This window comes from Erinaceus europaeus, chromosome 3, assembly GCF_950295315.1.
Source record: "Erinaceus europaeus chromosome 3, mEriEur2.1, whole genome shotgun sequence".
Classification (NCBI taxonomy): Eukaryota; Metazoa; Chordata; class Mammalia; order Eulipotyphla; family Erinaceidae; genus Erinaceus; species Erinaceus europaeus.
In genome coordinates, this window is record NC_080164.1 from 38,898,366 (window position 1) to 38,914,329 (window position 15,964).

Genomic DNA, 15,964 nt, shown 5'->3' on the forward strand with positions numbered 1-15,964 from the left:
TGGGGAGCAGAAGCTCAAACCCTGGTCTTTGCACATGGTGATACGGGCACTTAACCAGGTGAACCACCAGCCAGCCCTCAGGTCAATAATTCCACACTGTTGTCACCACATGAGTTTTGAATCCTCATTCCCTCTATTAGAATCTACAGTAGTTCTCCCAAGATCACACATATGGGTTGAATACTACTATATATATATATATATATATTTGATTATTTTTTCTTTCTTTTTTTATTTTTTTTATTATTTTTTCTTATGGCCCTGCCTTCTCTTACTTTCTAAGCCACACCTATACCTATTAATACTTCCAAGTGTCCTTCCTTTTTTCCTCTTCTATCTCCATGTTCTGATGGAATTGAGGTTCAGAGCCCCTCTGGCTATTTTCCCCTAACAGTTCTCCTCCCCCCTAGGAGTATGGACCAAAATTCTTTTAGGGGTGCAGAGGTGGGAATTCTGGCTTCTATAATTGCTTCTCTTCTAGACAGGTCAATCACCTATCATTGAGTCTCTTTTTTATGTTTTTCTTTCTGTTTTACTAAGAATCAAGTGAAGAGTGACGGAAAGTTTTATCCTGAAACCTTTCAAATGTCTATCAGCTACAAAAACGCTGTAAACTTAGAGCAAGACTTTAAATTTAGCATTATAATGAGCTTCAACATTAGGCACCTTAAAATAACGTTTTTTGACACCCATCTTTCTAAATCCCCCAACATATACGTGAAAACTTTCATAAATAATTGCACAGTGAAATCTCAAAGATTACTCTCTTCCTAATAATGGTCTTAGAGTATTTTTACTAACTTCTGTTATTTAGTTATGTAAGTTCTTTGACAAGCATGACAAGTTCATGCAGTGAATTCTGGCTTTGAGTGCAATGTGACTTTTTTCTTCCTTAATTTCTTTGTTGGGGGATTGATAGTTTACAGTCAGCAATAAAATACAATAGCTGTACATACATAATATTTTCACGTAACAATGCAACCCCCACTAAGTCCTCCTCTGCCATCTTGTTTCAGGACCTGAATGAACCCTTCCCCCAACCACAGTCTTTTACTTTGGTGCAATACACCAACTCCAGTCCAAGTTCTGCTTAGAGTTTTCCCTTCTAATCTTGCTTTTCAACTTTTGTTTATGAGTGAGACCATCTCATATTCATCCTTTTCTGTCATGATATCTTTGTGCTCCATCCAAGATGAAGTAAAGAAGGTGAATTTACCATGAACCTGAGACTTTGGAACCTCAGGAATAAGAATCTCTTTGCACAACCATTATGCCATCTTTCCCTATTCTTTATCCCTCTGCAAGTATGGACCAGAGATCTTTATGAGGTGCAGAAGGTGGAAGGTCTGGGTTCTGTAATTGTCTCTCCTCTGGACATAGGCATTGACCAGTTGATCCATACCCCCAACCTATTTCTATCTTTCCTTAGTCGTGTAGGGTTCTGGAGAGGTAGGGTTCCAGGACACATTGGTGATGTCATCTGCCCAGGGATGTCAGGTTAGCATCACGGTAGCATTTGCAACTTGGTGTTGTTTTCTCTTCTCATCTTGTTTTTCAACTTCTGTCTGAGTGAGATCATCCTATATTCATCCTTTTGTTCTGATTTGTTCAGAGTTTATAAGCATTCCCTACAAAGTGCTGATTTGGTTAAAAAAAAATATCCAACTATTCAATCCCGACATTTCAATCTTTACTAAATCACCCTATTTTTTCACCTTTAGTACTTATCAGTGAACACTTACTTCCTTAAATTTTTTCATCTTCATAGGTTTTCTTGGAACAATATGAATATAACTGAAAAAGAAGAAAACATAAGTTAAAAGATACATACATCAAACATATAAACCTCTTTAAACCACCAGGTTAAGTGCACATAGTATGAAGTGCAAGGACTCATGCAAGGATCCTGGTTCAAGCCCCTGGCTCCCCACCTGCAGGGGGGTAACTTCACAAGTGGTGAAGCAGGTCTGCAGGTGTCTATCTTTCTCTCTCCCTCTCTGTCTTCCCCTCCTCTCTCGATTTCTCTCTGTTGTATCAAAAAAAAAGAAAAAGATTCTTTATTATGTTTTTGAAGCCCTGAATTCCAGCATTGATACCAAATAGAAGTGCCATGGACACTGGAAAAGGGGTAGTTTCACAAACAGTAAATCACAGTGAAACAGTGCTGTATGTCTTTGCTCTCTCTCTCTCCCTCTCTCCTTCCCTCCTCTCTCTACATCTTCCTCTTTCTTCTACTTTTCTCCCTCTCTCTCTAAAAATAAACATAGACCATATATGAATGTGCAAATATATTTCACCTAGTCATCAATATATAAAAATGTTTTGAATAGGCTTCAAACCTCCAAATTCCATATTTCATCATGAATGTGAATCTTCTGTTGAGACAATTTATTAGAAAATCAGTGGAAACAAAAAGTAAAAACTATGGCAGAAGAAATTCAGCAGAAACTCAAAATGCTACTTAATATTCAACATTTCAGTCCAGAAAAATAATAGAACAAAAAGAGACGGAAATAATTCTTCAGAGGGGAAGGGTACTGGAGTCGCTATGCTAAATATTTGGAGGAGTTTGCTTGGGGTGTCCTTGGGCATGAAATGAAGAGCATGTATTTGAAGTAGAGACTAAGTCAAGTCCCCTCCTTGATGCCTTCAGTGAATCTAAAAGAGGAAGAAACCAAGCTTTATCCAATTAGGCAAGTCAGAAATTCTGCACTCATTTACTTCTTTCAGCAACACCATGGAGTATTCATATATCCCATTTTATTCTTGAGAAACTTAGTCTGCAAGGTTGCTTTAGTTACTAAATATTACTCAGCTAAGAAAAGAAGAAAGGTCAGGATTCAGTTCAACCTAGGTCTACTGCTCAAAGACTACATTCACTGCTCTCTCCTCACACTTCCCTTCTTTTCTGTATCACAAGTCTTCAAGAATCAAATGAGAGTAAGAAGAGAGATTCAAAAAGAGAGAGAAAGAGATTCAAGGATGTCAAGCAGTGGTGCACCTGGTTAGCTCACTTATTACAATGCACAAGGACCTGCATTTGAACCACCAGTCCCCCCACCTACAGAGAGTAAGAAGCTTCACAAGCAGTGTAGTAGTGCTATGTCTGTCTCCCTTTCTTTTTTTTTTTTAGAGATTTAATATTGATTTTAATTGATTTTCATTTTTTAAGATAATAGGGGTATAGTCCCATAGAGTTTCCACCACCAGAGTTCTGTGCCCCATCCCCTCCACTGGAAACAGTGGTTCTCCCAAGGTCACTGATACAGGATAATTCTATAACTATATATCTACATATATATTTTTCCTCGTTTTTTTTTCCAACTGTCCTGCCTTCGCTTTTTTTCTAGTTCCCACCTACACCTATTACAATTTTCAAGTGTCTTTCCTTTTTTCCTTTATCTAAAATAAGTGAAACCATGCATAGCTTCTTCTGGTGTTATCCAGATTTGTTTCTCCTTCATTAATGGTATAAAAACAAGACTCCTGGTGACCAACACTTTGGGTCCTGGTGGAATGGGGTACAGAGCCCTCTGGCTTACTTCCCCTGTTGATTATCCTCTGGGAGTATGTCTTTCTCCCTCCCTCTCTTACTCCCCTACTTTCTGGATTTCTCTCTGTCCCTATCAAATAAAATAATTTTTCAAGAAACATTTGAAATAAAGGATGGGGTGTAAACAGAAGATGACAGTTCAGCTTAAATTAGCACTTGCATTTTTATCTTATCTACAAATGCACAAAGTGGATAGGTTAATATTCCTACTATAATTCAAATCATTTGGGATCTTCCTAAAATTCTAATTTAGATATTGGTGTAAGTATGACTTTCTTCACTACCAAAACCCATAATTACAAGAGGAAACATAAGGTGAAATTTGGATTGGCTACAGTGTACTGCACTAAAGCAAAGGGCTCTGGGAAGGAGGGATGGTGATGAGATGAAGGAGTGTTGGGGTCCATGTTATGATGGAGAAAAAGGGACTTAAGTTGAGATATCTTGCAGACACCTAGATACTTATCACTGGGTGATGAGAGGTTGTACCTATGTGACAATAACTGTACTGTAAACCATCGTCCCTCAACAGAGTATTTAAAGAAAAAAAATTATAGTTTTAGGCCTGGCAGGATATTTTTAGTAACCACTAGTTTGTACTATTTTGTTTATAGAAGAGAAAAAAAGTATATTGTTCTTCTCAAATTCATCTATTCTAGAAAACATAAGATATGTTTGAATATTGCTTGGATTTGGGATAAATTCCATGGTATTTGTCTTTTTTATGTAATATTTCATAGTCATTATCATGAGAAAAGCTATAAGATAGTGAACATATCATCAAGTTTCACTATGAAATTCACTTGCTGATGGCACAATTAGGAGATTATTTGCTAGAGAAAATTAATGTTAACTGCTGATGGCTCAGTAATTACAGAATATACATTCCAACAAGTGCTAGTTTACTGATACTACTGGAAACCTAGCCAAGACATTTTTCAGGGCTTTATTCACCAAAGTCTGGATTCTTATTTCATACTTCATTGATCTAAAAGTGTAGTGATGAAAATGAAATCCAAATACCTCTCCACATTGAACTTAACACAAAGATATCACCCATCTATCTTATAGAAAATGGTGAAACACAGATAATACAAAATAATCAAGGCTATCAACCACATCCTACCCCATCCCCAATCCTAGCATCCAGCTCAGGAAGCTGAATCACTATTCCTTCCTTACAGAAACAAAACAATTAAGAAATCTGGGGGAAACAACTCCAAAATCCTTCTCAATATTTTCCCCATGAGTCCAAAACATTTTAAATAAACACTTAAATCTCTCTATAAAGTTAGGGTTGTAACAGAGCCTTTGTGGCAATGCCTTAACCCTCAGGAACAAGGGCAGAGAAGCACCTCCACAGTTAATTATATTAAGAGAATCATGAATAGAAAATGACACAGGTAGCCATGACTCACAAAACTCCACTTTGGTAAAAGACAATGCCATGCTGGCCTCAGGTGATTTCTACAGATAACTTAAAAGTCATACCCAGCATATAGTCAAGGATAAACTTGGAAGTGGGGAGGGAAGACAGCATCAGAGAAGAATGGCATTAGCACAGACACTGTAGCTTCAGACTGACTTAACTTGGTCACTTGCTATGGAAAGAGACTGCTACCAGGTCACCTTTGGAGAGACCCATATACAGAATGAAGCCTCCTGACATATCCACATGAGAAATCCTGACAGCACCATCTGGTCAAGCTGTTATATGACTGTCTGAGCACATCTGGAATTCAACCTCAGTGGAGTCTCTGAACCAGAACCAAGCAGCTGAGCTGTCATTGAATTCCTGACCACAGAAATGCAAGACAATACATGTAATATGCCAATAAGCTTTAGCTAATGGTTATATAGCAACAGAAAATTTATATACCCTCCTAGATGAAGTCTTACTCAAATGTAGTAGAAGACATATAAATGAATATTTACAGCAGTGTTTATTTTAGTATAAAATTTAAATCAACCCAAATTACCCAACAACAGACTGGATAAGTTAACTGGAATATTAGTGAAATAATACATAACAGTATTATTCACAGTAAAAAAAAAAAAAAAAAAGAAGAAGACTAGTGATCTACAACTATGTGTCATCAACATGGATGAGTCTCACAGGCAAATTATTGTGCAAAAGAAAACAAGTCACAGAAATGTATGCAACATAATTGTATTTATATAAAGCACACAATCAGTACTAAAATTCTATCCCTCTTTCAGAGAAAGATTATTACAAAAGGATGATTATTACAAAAGTAGAAATAGTAATTACCTTGGGCAAAAGCTGAGCACGGAAGTGGGAAGTGTTAAAATACTGACAATGCTCTTTTAATCTGTGTTATGATTTACACAGATGTTTATTTCACTACTAGTCCTTAAATTACATCAAAATTATGCATAAGGACAAATACTCTCCTGCATACAAAACATATCCCACAAAACACTGAAAGTTAACAATAAGTTGGTGACATTATTACAGTTAACCAAGAAAATTCAGAGAGATGGTAAGGAGCCTAAAGTCCTCTTGGGGAAAAAATAATTAATAAATAAATATTTTTAAAAGTATTGAAACACATGAAATGGGGGGGGGATTAGTAGCCAACTTGTCTCTAAGACTTTGTGGAAACTATGATGGTTATCCTTGGACAGAGGAGAACAAAATGATAGTGGTAGGTGTTCTTATGATCTTACAAACCATTATTAAATCACTAATAAATAAAAAATACACAGAATAAAAAAGAAAATTCAAGATTACAGATAGAATGATGTTGTACAGCCTCTTATGCAACAAGATTTCAGAGGGATTACAATGCCACCATGCTGAACAAGAATCAACATTCTAAATGGGCATTCTCAGCCCAGTTGACAACCTGAATATAGTCAATCAGTTTCCATACAGCCCTGGAAATTACACACCAGTATTATCGCCCAGGGCAGCTAGCATCCCTTTGAGCTTCCTGTCTTGATTTCAGCAAAAACAAGGGAGGGAATCTCTCTGTCTTTGACTAGCAACCAGTGTGTGTACAGAAGACCAGTACTGATTAATGTGGAAGGATTACAGAAATCATAGGTATGTTGGTCCTCTGTAGATAGTCTTATAGGAAAGAAAGCTGTGAAGTGGACCCACTACTCTTTAATAACTGCACTCATCAGAAATACATGGGTAACCCTAACACCCCAGAAAATGAGTCTCAGACAAGACATGTACCGGTGACCCAGACCTGATTCTTTAAAATAAAATCATGTGTTTATTTATAGACAGATCAAGAAAGATTAAAGAGACCACAGCTTCCTGCAGTGGGAGTCAGGCTCAAACCTAGACTCTGTGCATGCCAAAGCAGCATACTATCCAAATGAACTTTTTTCCCCTAGTATTTTTTTTTTCCTCCAGGGTTATCACTGGGGCTCTATATCTGTGCACAAATCCACTGCTCCTGGCAGCCATTTTTCTATTTTTGTTGTTATTGTTGTTCGGATAGGGCAGAGAGAAATTGAGAGAAGAGAGGAAGATAGAGAGGGGTAAAGGGGTAGAGAAAGATAGATTCCTGCAGACCTGCTTCAGCACTTGTGAGGCGACCCCCTTGTAAGTGGGGAGCCGGGGGCTGAAACAAGGATCCTTGCACCTGTCTCTGTCTTTTGTACTATGTGCACTTAACCCAGTACTCCACCGCCTGCCCCCGCCCCAACATAGTATTTTTTAGTTACGAGGACTTTGAACTATTCTTGGTTGGCTACATAGTTTCAAGTCAGTTTAGGTGTTGGTTTGCTTATTGTTATTTTTTTGTTTATTTTGCTTTGTTTTGTTTTTTGCCAGAATAGTGTTCAGTCAGCTCAGGCTTTTTGGTGCTGGGACTTGATGCCTTGGGCATAAAAAGTCTTTTTTGTATAACCACTATGCTATCTCCCCAGCAAGTTTTTCTCTTAATATACTTATTCATTTATTGAAATAAGGACAGAGAAAAACTGAGAGGGAAGTTTAAGACAGAGCAAGATAAAGAGAGATATCTGCAATACTGCTTCATTGCAGGTGAAGCCTTCCCCCTACAGGTGGGAGCCAGAGGCTCAAACCACATCCTTGCATGTTGTTACATATCAATCTACCAAGTGCATCATTACTCTGCCCTAGATATTATCCTTATCTGCTTAACCTTAACACGCTTCTCCAGCTCTTTGTTCCCAGTTGATAGTAATCCCAGACCAAAGTAGTCTCAGATACTGTGCTCTTGTCTTCAAATGATCTTCCTTTCTTGGATTTTGATGTAGGCATTCTTCACTATCTTGTTGCATGGTTTATGCTTCAAATTTCTTATTTGTCCATTTTTTAAATTTATTTATTTTGGATAGAGACAGAGAACTTGATATGGGATAGGGAGACAGAGATGGAGAAGGGCACCTGCAGCACTGCATCATCACTCATCAAGTTTCCCCCTGCAGATGCAGACAGGAGTCTGAATCCCAGTCCTTGTGTGCTGTGATGTGGGTGCTCTAACCGTGTGCCAACATCCAGTCTCTATCTGTCCAACACCACTGCTCCTGGTGACTTCTTCTTCTTTGTTGTTGTTGTTGTTTGTTTGTTTTCCTTTAGTAGTACAGAGACAAATTGAGAGGGATGGAAGAGATAGAGAAAGAGAGACACCAGCAGCACTGTTTCAGCACTTGTGAAGTTTCCCCTTGCAGGTGGGGACTGGAGGCTTGAACCCAAGTCCTTATGGATGGTAATGAGTACACTCAACCTGCTGCACCACCACCCAACTTCCTAGAGCAGATCTTCTTAAAAAGATGACCTCTGGGAGTGGGCGGTGGCGCAGCGGGTTAAGCGCACGTGGAGCAAAGCGCAAGGACCAGTGTAAGGATCCGGTTAGAGCCCCTGGCTCCCCACCTGCAGGAGAGTCGCTTCACAGGCAGTGAAGCAAATCTGCAGGTGTCTTTCTCTCGCCCTCTCTGTCTTCCCCTCCTCTCTCCATTTATCTCTGTCCTATCCACCAAGAACGACATCAATAACCACAAAAATGTTAAACAAGAAGGGCAACAGAAGGGAAAATAAATAATAATAATAATAATAGCTTTTCAGAAAAAAAAAAAAGATTACCTCCAGGAGTCCGGCGGTAGCGCAGCGGGTTAAGCGCAAGGACCAGCGTAAGGATCCCGGTTGGAGCCCCCACCCCCACCTTCAGGGGAGTTGCTTCACAAGGTGTGAAGCAGGTCTGCAGGTGTCTTTCTCTCCCCCTCTCAGTCTCCCCCTCCTCTCTCCTTTTCTCTCTGTCCTATCCAACAGCAACAATAATAACTACAACAATAAAACTAGGGCAACAAAAGGGAATAAATATTTTTAAAATTTTTTAAAAGAAAGATTACCTCCACTGAAGATTTGAAGCCTCCCGGATTCCTTTCCCAACCCTTTCTAACATTGTCTAACGGAAGATAAACTAGAAAGAGGAGGATGAATATAGGATGATCTCACTCATGGACAGAAAATAAAAAAATAAGAACAAAAAGGGGAAACAAAGAGTAGAACTAGAACTGGCTTTGAGGTATTACACCAAAATAAAGGATTCTATTGGAAAGGGGGTAACATTCAGGCCATGGTGCATGATGGTGGAGGAGGATCTAGGCTGGGGGTGAGAGTGTTTTTTAGAAAACTGAGAAATTTTACACATGTACCAACAACTAGATCTATTGTACACCATTAATGCCTCCAATAAAAAATAGCATTGAAAATATTTGGCTTAAGACTATGGAAAACTATTGTGGTTATCTAAAGGGATGTGTGAGGGGGAGACCCAGACCTTTGGTGGTGGGTAAGGCATGAAATAGCAATCCTACTAATTTACAATATTATAAATCACTACTAATTTAATAGGTCAGGGGCAAAATCAATTCAATACTTCAAGTTCTCTAACTGTGTAGACCATAGCTCTAAGTATATATATTTTCTTTAGCCTAAGTATTTAATGTATCAGATGTGTAAAACGATCAAATTCTGACACGGGGCTTAAATTGTTCAAGGAGCTCTAAATATATGTTTGCATATGTAGTTTTCTAAATATTTAAGTTACCAGGCTGGGGGTTTGGGTCAACTTACCAATGCCCATGTCCAGTAGAGAAGCAATTACAGAAGTCAGAACTCCAACCTTCTGAAGCCCAAAAATAGTTTTGATTCATACTCCCATTGGGAGTAAAGTGACAGGAGGAAACAAATAAGAGGGTGCTGAACTCCAACTCCAACACAACCCAGAGAGAGAAAAGGAAAAAAGAGAAGGACATTTGGATGTAGTAATAGGATTGTGTGTAGCTTGGAAAGGAAGAGAAGATGGGACCTCTAAAAAAAAAAAAAAAAAAAAGGCAATTCTTAGGGCACCAAAGTAAAACCCTGGGTTGAGGGTAAGGGTGGATGTTAGGCTTCATGGGGTGGGGAGGGTGGGGATGGGACACAGTTTCTCTGTGATGGGAATGGTGTTTATGTACACTCCTATTAATTTGTAGTCATATAGATCACTATTTAATTAATATGAGAGGGGAAAAATTCATTGAACGTCTCAAAGTTTTTAATGCACAGACCATAGGCTGAGTCTTTGATATGTTGACTCTTAAAAGCTTAGACCAGGAAGCTGCATGTCTACCCCTCACCACAGGGTTTTTACTTTGGTGCCCTACTTACAATTTGGTCAGATGCTGCTTTTAGTTTCCCTTTCTGATCTTCTTTCTCAACTTCTGTTGATGAGTGGGATCATCCCATACTCATCTTTATCTTTCTGACTTAGCTCACTTAACATAATTCCTTCTAGCTCTGTCCAAGATGGGTCAGAGAAGGTGGGTTCATTGTTCTTGATAGTTGTATAGTATTCCATTGTGTATATATACCACAGCTTTCTCAGCCACTCATCTGTTGTTGGGCACCTGGGTTGCTTCCAGGTTTTAGCTATTATGAATTGTGCTGCTATGAACATAGGAGTACACACCTCTTTTTGGTTGGGTGTTATGGAGTCCTTGGGGTATAACCCCAGGGACTTTGTTAGAAAGTGAACCACCTGAGATGAAATTAGAGTATAGTATGAAAGGAAAGGTCTCACCCGAGTAATGAAGCTGAAGGGTGTCATTCCACACGTGAAGTCTCTGGACACAGTCTGAAGTGAAGCATGTTGAGGTGGAAATTGTTGCGTTGGTTAGGTTGTGATCAGCGGATGCAATATTATTTGATATGGATTGGGAGAGGCATATGGGAAAGTGGGCCCTATCCAAGGGTTCCAGGACTGGGGGAAGTAGGGACTCTATAGTGGATATGTGAGGTTCCTGCTGTCTTAAGGTTCAAAAAGACAATGGATAGTTAATGTTATCATCACATTATTTGGTAATTGGGTTAACTTTGAAAAGTCCTTTTGTTAGGGTTTGCAGTACAGTACCCAGTATCTTGTATATAGCTGTGTTATTGGTTGCTTCTGATCTACTTGGTCAAGGCTTTTGAGAGAGTCTGCATATCAGATACACAGCCTATATATTAAAAAGATTCAGTTTGTGTTTTGAAAAACTTTGAGACATACAATTGATTTTCCCCCTCTTATATTAATTAACTAGTGATTTATATGTCTACATTTTGCTAGGAGTGTACATAAACACCATTCCCACCACCAAAAGACAGTGACCCATCCCTCCCACCCACTCCCACCCTTTCTAACAAAGTCCCAAAACCTAGATATACACCAGGTTTTGTGAGAGAGAGCATATCTTCACACGTATCTATAAACTACTGCAAAATACATACCTGAAAACAGAAGTACACTAGAGTTTGCAGTGAGTACCTCCCTAACACTTCCTCTCCACTATTCCAAGCTTTGGGTCCGTGATTGCTTAACAATTTGTTTGGATTCGTATGTTAACTCTCTTTTCAGTCACCAGGTTCCAGATGCCATCAGGATGCTGGCCAGGCTTCCCTGGATTGAAGACCCCACCAATGTGTCCTGGAGCTCAGCTTCCCCAGAGACACACCCTACTAGGGAAAGAGAGAGGCAGACTGGGAGTATGGACCAACCAGTCAACGCCCATGTTCAGCGGGGAAGCAATTACAGAAGCCAGACCTTCTACCTTCTGCAACCCACAATGACCCTGGGTCCATGCTCCCAGAGGGATGGAGAACGGGAAAGCTATCAGGGGAGGGGGTGGCATATGGAGATTGGGTGGTGGGAATTGTGTGGAGTTGTAACCCTCCTACCCTATGGTTTTGTTAATTAATCCTTTCTTAAATTAAAAAAAAAAAAAAAGCTTAGACCAAGGAGAACAGAAGCAACTGGTGGCACACCTATACACAAATAATGTCAAAGGACATAAATTATGGTGATGTTGTGTATGATACAGAAAATCCTAACAAAGAGATTTTTCAAAGTTAACCCAATTGCCAATTAATGTGATTATAGCAATAATCCTATTGCCTTCTTAAACCCTAAGAGAGCAGGAAACTCCCACTTCCTCTATAGAGCCTATATATCCCCCAGTCCTGGAACCTCTAAGGTGGGGCATACTTTCCTGCATACTTCTCTCAGTTCATACCAGATGATATTGCATCCACTGATCCCAACCTAATCAACGCAATGAGTACCACCTCAGCATGCTTCACTACAGACAGTGTCCAGAGACATCAGGCATGGAATGTCAACCCTTCAGCCTCATTACTTGGGTGAGACCTTTCCTTTCATAGGATTCTCTGCTGGATTAGCTTCGCGGATGGGAGACAGAGACGACCAAGGACTCATGGCTGAGCCGAGAAGCAGTATCTCTTTATTGACGAGTGGGGATGCGGTTCAAAAAACTAATCTCTTCTAATCACAACACAATTCTGTCCTGCATCTCTCTCCTCTAGCAGAAGAGTCAGGAACAAAGGAAATACATACGATAGGGGGCGGGGAGAAGAAAAAAGCAGGAACCAGCAAGGACTAAACCAAATGTGGGGGGGTGGGGAGACCAAACCAATGTCCTAGAAGCAGGGGGGTGCCAAGCCAACAGTGGACATGCAAACATAACACATCGCAAGCAACACAAGCGAACCCAATGTGATGATAAAAACAGAAGGTCTAGGGCACCAAAGTAAAAACCCTGTGGTGAGGGGTAGACATGCAGCTTCCCGGGCCAGTGGGGGGTGGGAGTGGGTAGGAGGGATGGGTCACAGTCTTTGGTGGTGGGAATGGTGTTTATGTACACTCCTAATAAAATGTAGTCATATAAATCACTAGTTAATTAATATAAGAGGGGGAAATTAATTGTATGTCTCCAAGTTTTTAAAACACAGACTGAGTCTTTTTAATATATAGGCTGTATATTTGATATGCGGACTCTCTCAAAAGCCTAGACCAAGTAGATCAGAAGCAATCAATAACACAGCTATATACAAGATACTGGGTACTGTACCGCAAACCCTAACAAAAGGATTTTTCAAAGTTAACCCAATTACCAAATAATGTGATGATAACATTAACTATCCATTGTCTTTTTGAATCCTAAGACAGCAGGAACCTCACATCTCCACTATAGAGCCTATATTTCTCCCAGTCCTTGAACCTTTGGATAGGGACCACTTTCCCATATGCCTCTCCCAATCCATATCAATCTGCCGATTGCAACCTAATCAACACAATGATTGCCACCTCAACATGCTTCAACTCAGACTGTGTCCAGAGACTTCAGGTGAGGAATGACAACCCTTCAGCTTCATTACTCAGGTGAGACCTTTCCTTTCATAGTATACTCTAATTCCATCCCAGGTGGTTCACTTTCTAACAAAGTCCCAAAACCTATATATACACCAGGTTCTGTGAGAGAGAGCATATGTTCACACGTATCCATAAACTACTGCAAAATATATACCTGAAAACAGAAGTACACTAGAGTTTGCAGTGAGTACCCCCCTAACACTTACTCTCCACTGTTCCAAGCTTTGGGTCCATGATTGCTCAACAATTTGTTTAGCCTTGTATGTTAACTCTCTTTTCAGTCACCATGTTCCAGATGCCATAGGATGCCGGCCAGGCTTCCCTGGACTGAAGACCCCACCAATGTGTCCTGGAGCTCCGCTTCCCCAGAGGCCCACCCTACTAGGGAAAGAGAGAGGCAGACTGGGAATATGGACAGACCAGTCAACGCCCATGTTCAGCAGGGAAGCAATTACAGAAGCCAGACCTTCCACCTTCTGCAACCCACAAGGACCCTGGGTCCATGCTCCCAGAGGGATAGAGAATGGGAAAGCTATCAGGGGAGGGGGTGGGATATGGAAATTGGGTGGTGGGAATTGTGTGGAGTTGTACCCCTCCTACCCTATGGTTTTGTTAACTTATTCTTTCTTAAATAAAAATTAAAAATTAAAAAAAAAAACAGAAAACAGAAGGTCTCACAAGCAGAATCCAGAAGCATACCAACAATTCTCTAATTCCATTCCAGGTGGTTCACCTCCTAACAAAGTCCCAAAACCTAGATGTAGACCAGGTCCCATGAGATAGAGCATATGTTCACATGTATCCATAAATTAGGGCAAAATATATACCTGAAAGCAAAAGTACACAATAGTCTACAGTGAGTCAGTATGAAGTTCATAATAGTGTCTACTTAGACTTAGATACCCTCCTCACCTATTTTCTATTATACTCCCCTCACTCACTCCCAAGCTATCCTTATCAAAGCAAGAACTACAAAAGCTGAATAAGGGCAAGAGACTGACATACTTTAACGATGACTTTTTAGTCACTATCAGCCCACCCAATCATCTGGGGTCCTAGTAGAAGAATCTTGAGATTCTCAAACAGATATGATGGGCCTAGACCTCAAATAAATACCTCTCTTCAGTGTTACCAGCCATCTCTAATAGGAACAACATTAAGGAGATGGGCCCTTTGTGGGCCCCCATAGGACCTTGCCCTCAACTTGGATCAACAATCATAGAGAATGTTCCATCCTCCAAAGGGAGGATAAACAAAATACTCTATGCTACACCTGAGGAAGATGGGTTCTGATATTTGGGCAGCTTGGAACGTTCCTACTCATGACCACAGAATGTGAGCTCAGATCTACAGGGATGCAGAGGTCACATAGGATCCTAAGCTGAATATGGGCCTCAGATCACATCAAATCAATAGGGTTTACAGTCAACAATATTTATATACCTTCCCCATATTTGGGAGCTACTATCTTCCCTGATCCAGCTTTCTGGTCCTTTATGCAGCCATGACATCATCTCCCCAGACAATAGCTAGGATCCACCTGCATATCAGATTTCAGGCTCAGGCAAAAGAAAAAAAAAACTAGTATAGCCACAGGCCCTTTGGAATATAACTAAAATATGCCTACTAGCTATCTACAAAACAGAGGGACCCCCCCCTCCCCAGCTCTTCATCTGCACTACTCCAGCCTTTAGGTTCATGATTAGTCAACAACTTGTTTGGCTTTGTATGTTAACTATCTTTTCAGCCACCAGGTTCCAGATGCTACCATGATGCTGACCAGACTTCCCTGGACAGACAACCCCACCGATGTGTCCTGGAGCTCTCCCAGAACCCTGCCTCACTAGGGAAAGAGAGAGACAGGCTGGGAGTATGGATCGGTCTGTCAATGCCCATGTTTAGCAGGGAAGCAATTACAGAAGCCAGACCTTCCACCTTCTGCATCCCACAATGATCTTGGGTCCATACTCCTAGAGAGTTAAAGAATAGGAAAGCTATCAAGGGAGGGGTTGGGATATGAAGTTCTGGTGGTGGGAATTGTGTGAAGTTGTACCCCTCTTATCCTATGGTTTTGTCAGTCTTTCCTTGTTGTTATGAATAACAAATAAAAGGCAATTCTACATAAATATAGACAGGTAGTTGTAGATATAATAGTTAACCAACATCTGCAACCTTAGGAAAACTGCCATAGCTTAAAATAGAGGATTTGGGGATTCAGAACTCTGGTAGTGGGAACAGTGTGGGACTGTACCCCTGTTGACATGCAATTTTGTAAATCAATATTAAATCACTAATAAAAATAAATAAATAAAAGATAAATAAATATCTACGTTACCTACAATCTTAGGCCAGATAGATCAAAACAATTTGGCCCTGTCATTATCTAAGATACAAAAATTACCAGACACCCTTAAAAGGGCACAAGCATATCACATGTATTCTAATCACTGGATTTTCATAGAAAAGCAAATTCCCAACTAACTTAGTTATAATAATAAACTATTGCTATTTTAAACTCTTTTTAACACTATAAGGAACCCTTCCCATTCTCTTTAAGATCCTTATTTCTCCTAGTCTTGAAACTTCTCGGACAATGCCCATATTTATTGACATTTCTTCTCTCTGAATCCTTACCATATCACTGTCTCTTTTGACCTCAACTAAATCAACACTACCAATACAGCCATGCCAAGTTGTTACTACAGATTGTCAC

At 40.0% G+C, this 15,964-nt stretch overlaps 1 protein-coding gene across 6 annotated transcripts in view; it reads right to left on the minus strand.

Annotated features, from left to right (window-relative positions):
• DCDC2C (doublecortin domain containing 2C) overlaps positions 1 to 15,964 on the minus strand; it is a 203,194-nt gene that overhangs the window by 182,670 nt on the left and 4,560 nt on the right. For all 6 annotated transcript variants that reach the window (XM_060187039.1, XM_060187037.1, XM_060187036.1 and 3 more), the window contains exon 2: positions 1,743 to 1,794. In XM_060187039.1, the coding sequence (XP_060043022.1) occupies positions 1,743 to 1,794 (52 nt within the window). The remainder of the gene's footprint in view (positions 1 to 1,742; positions 1,795 to 15,964) is intronic.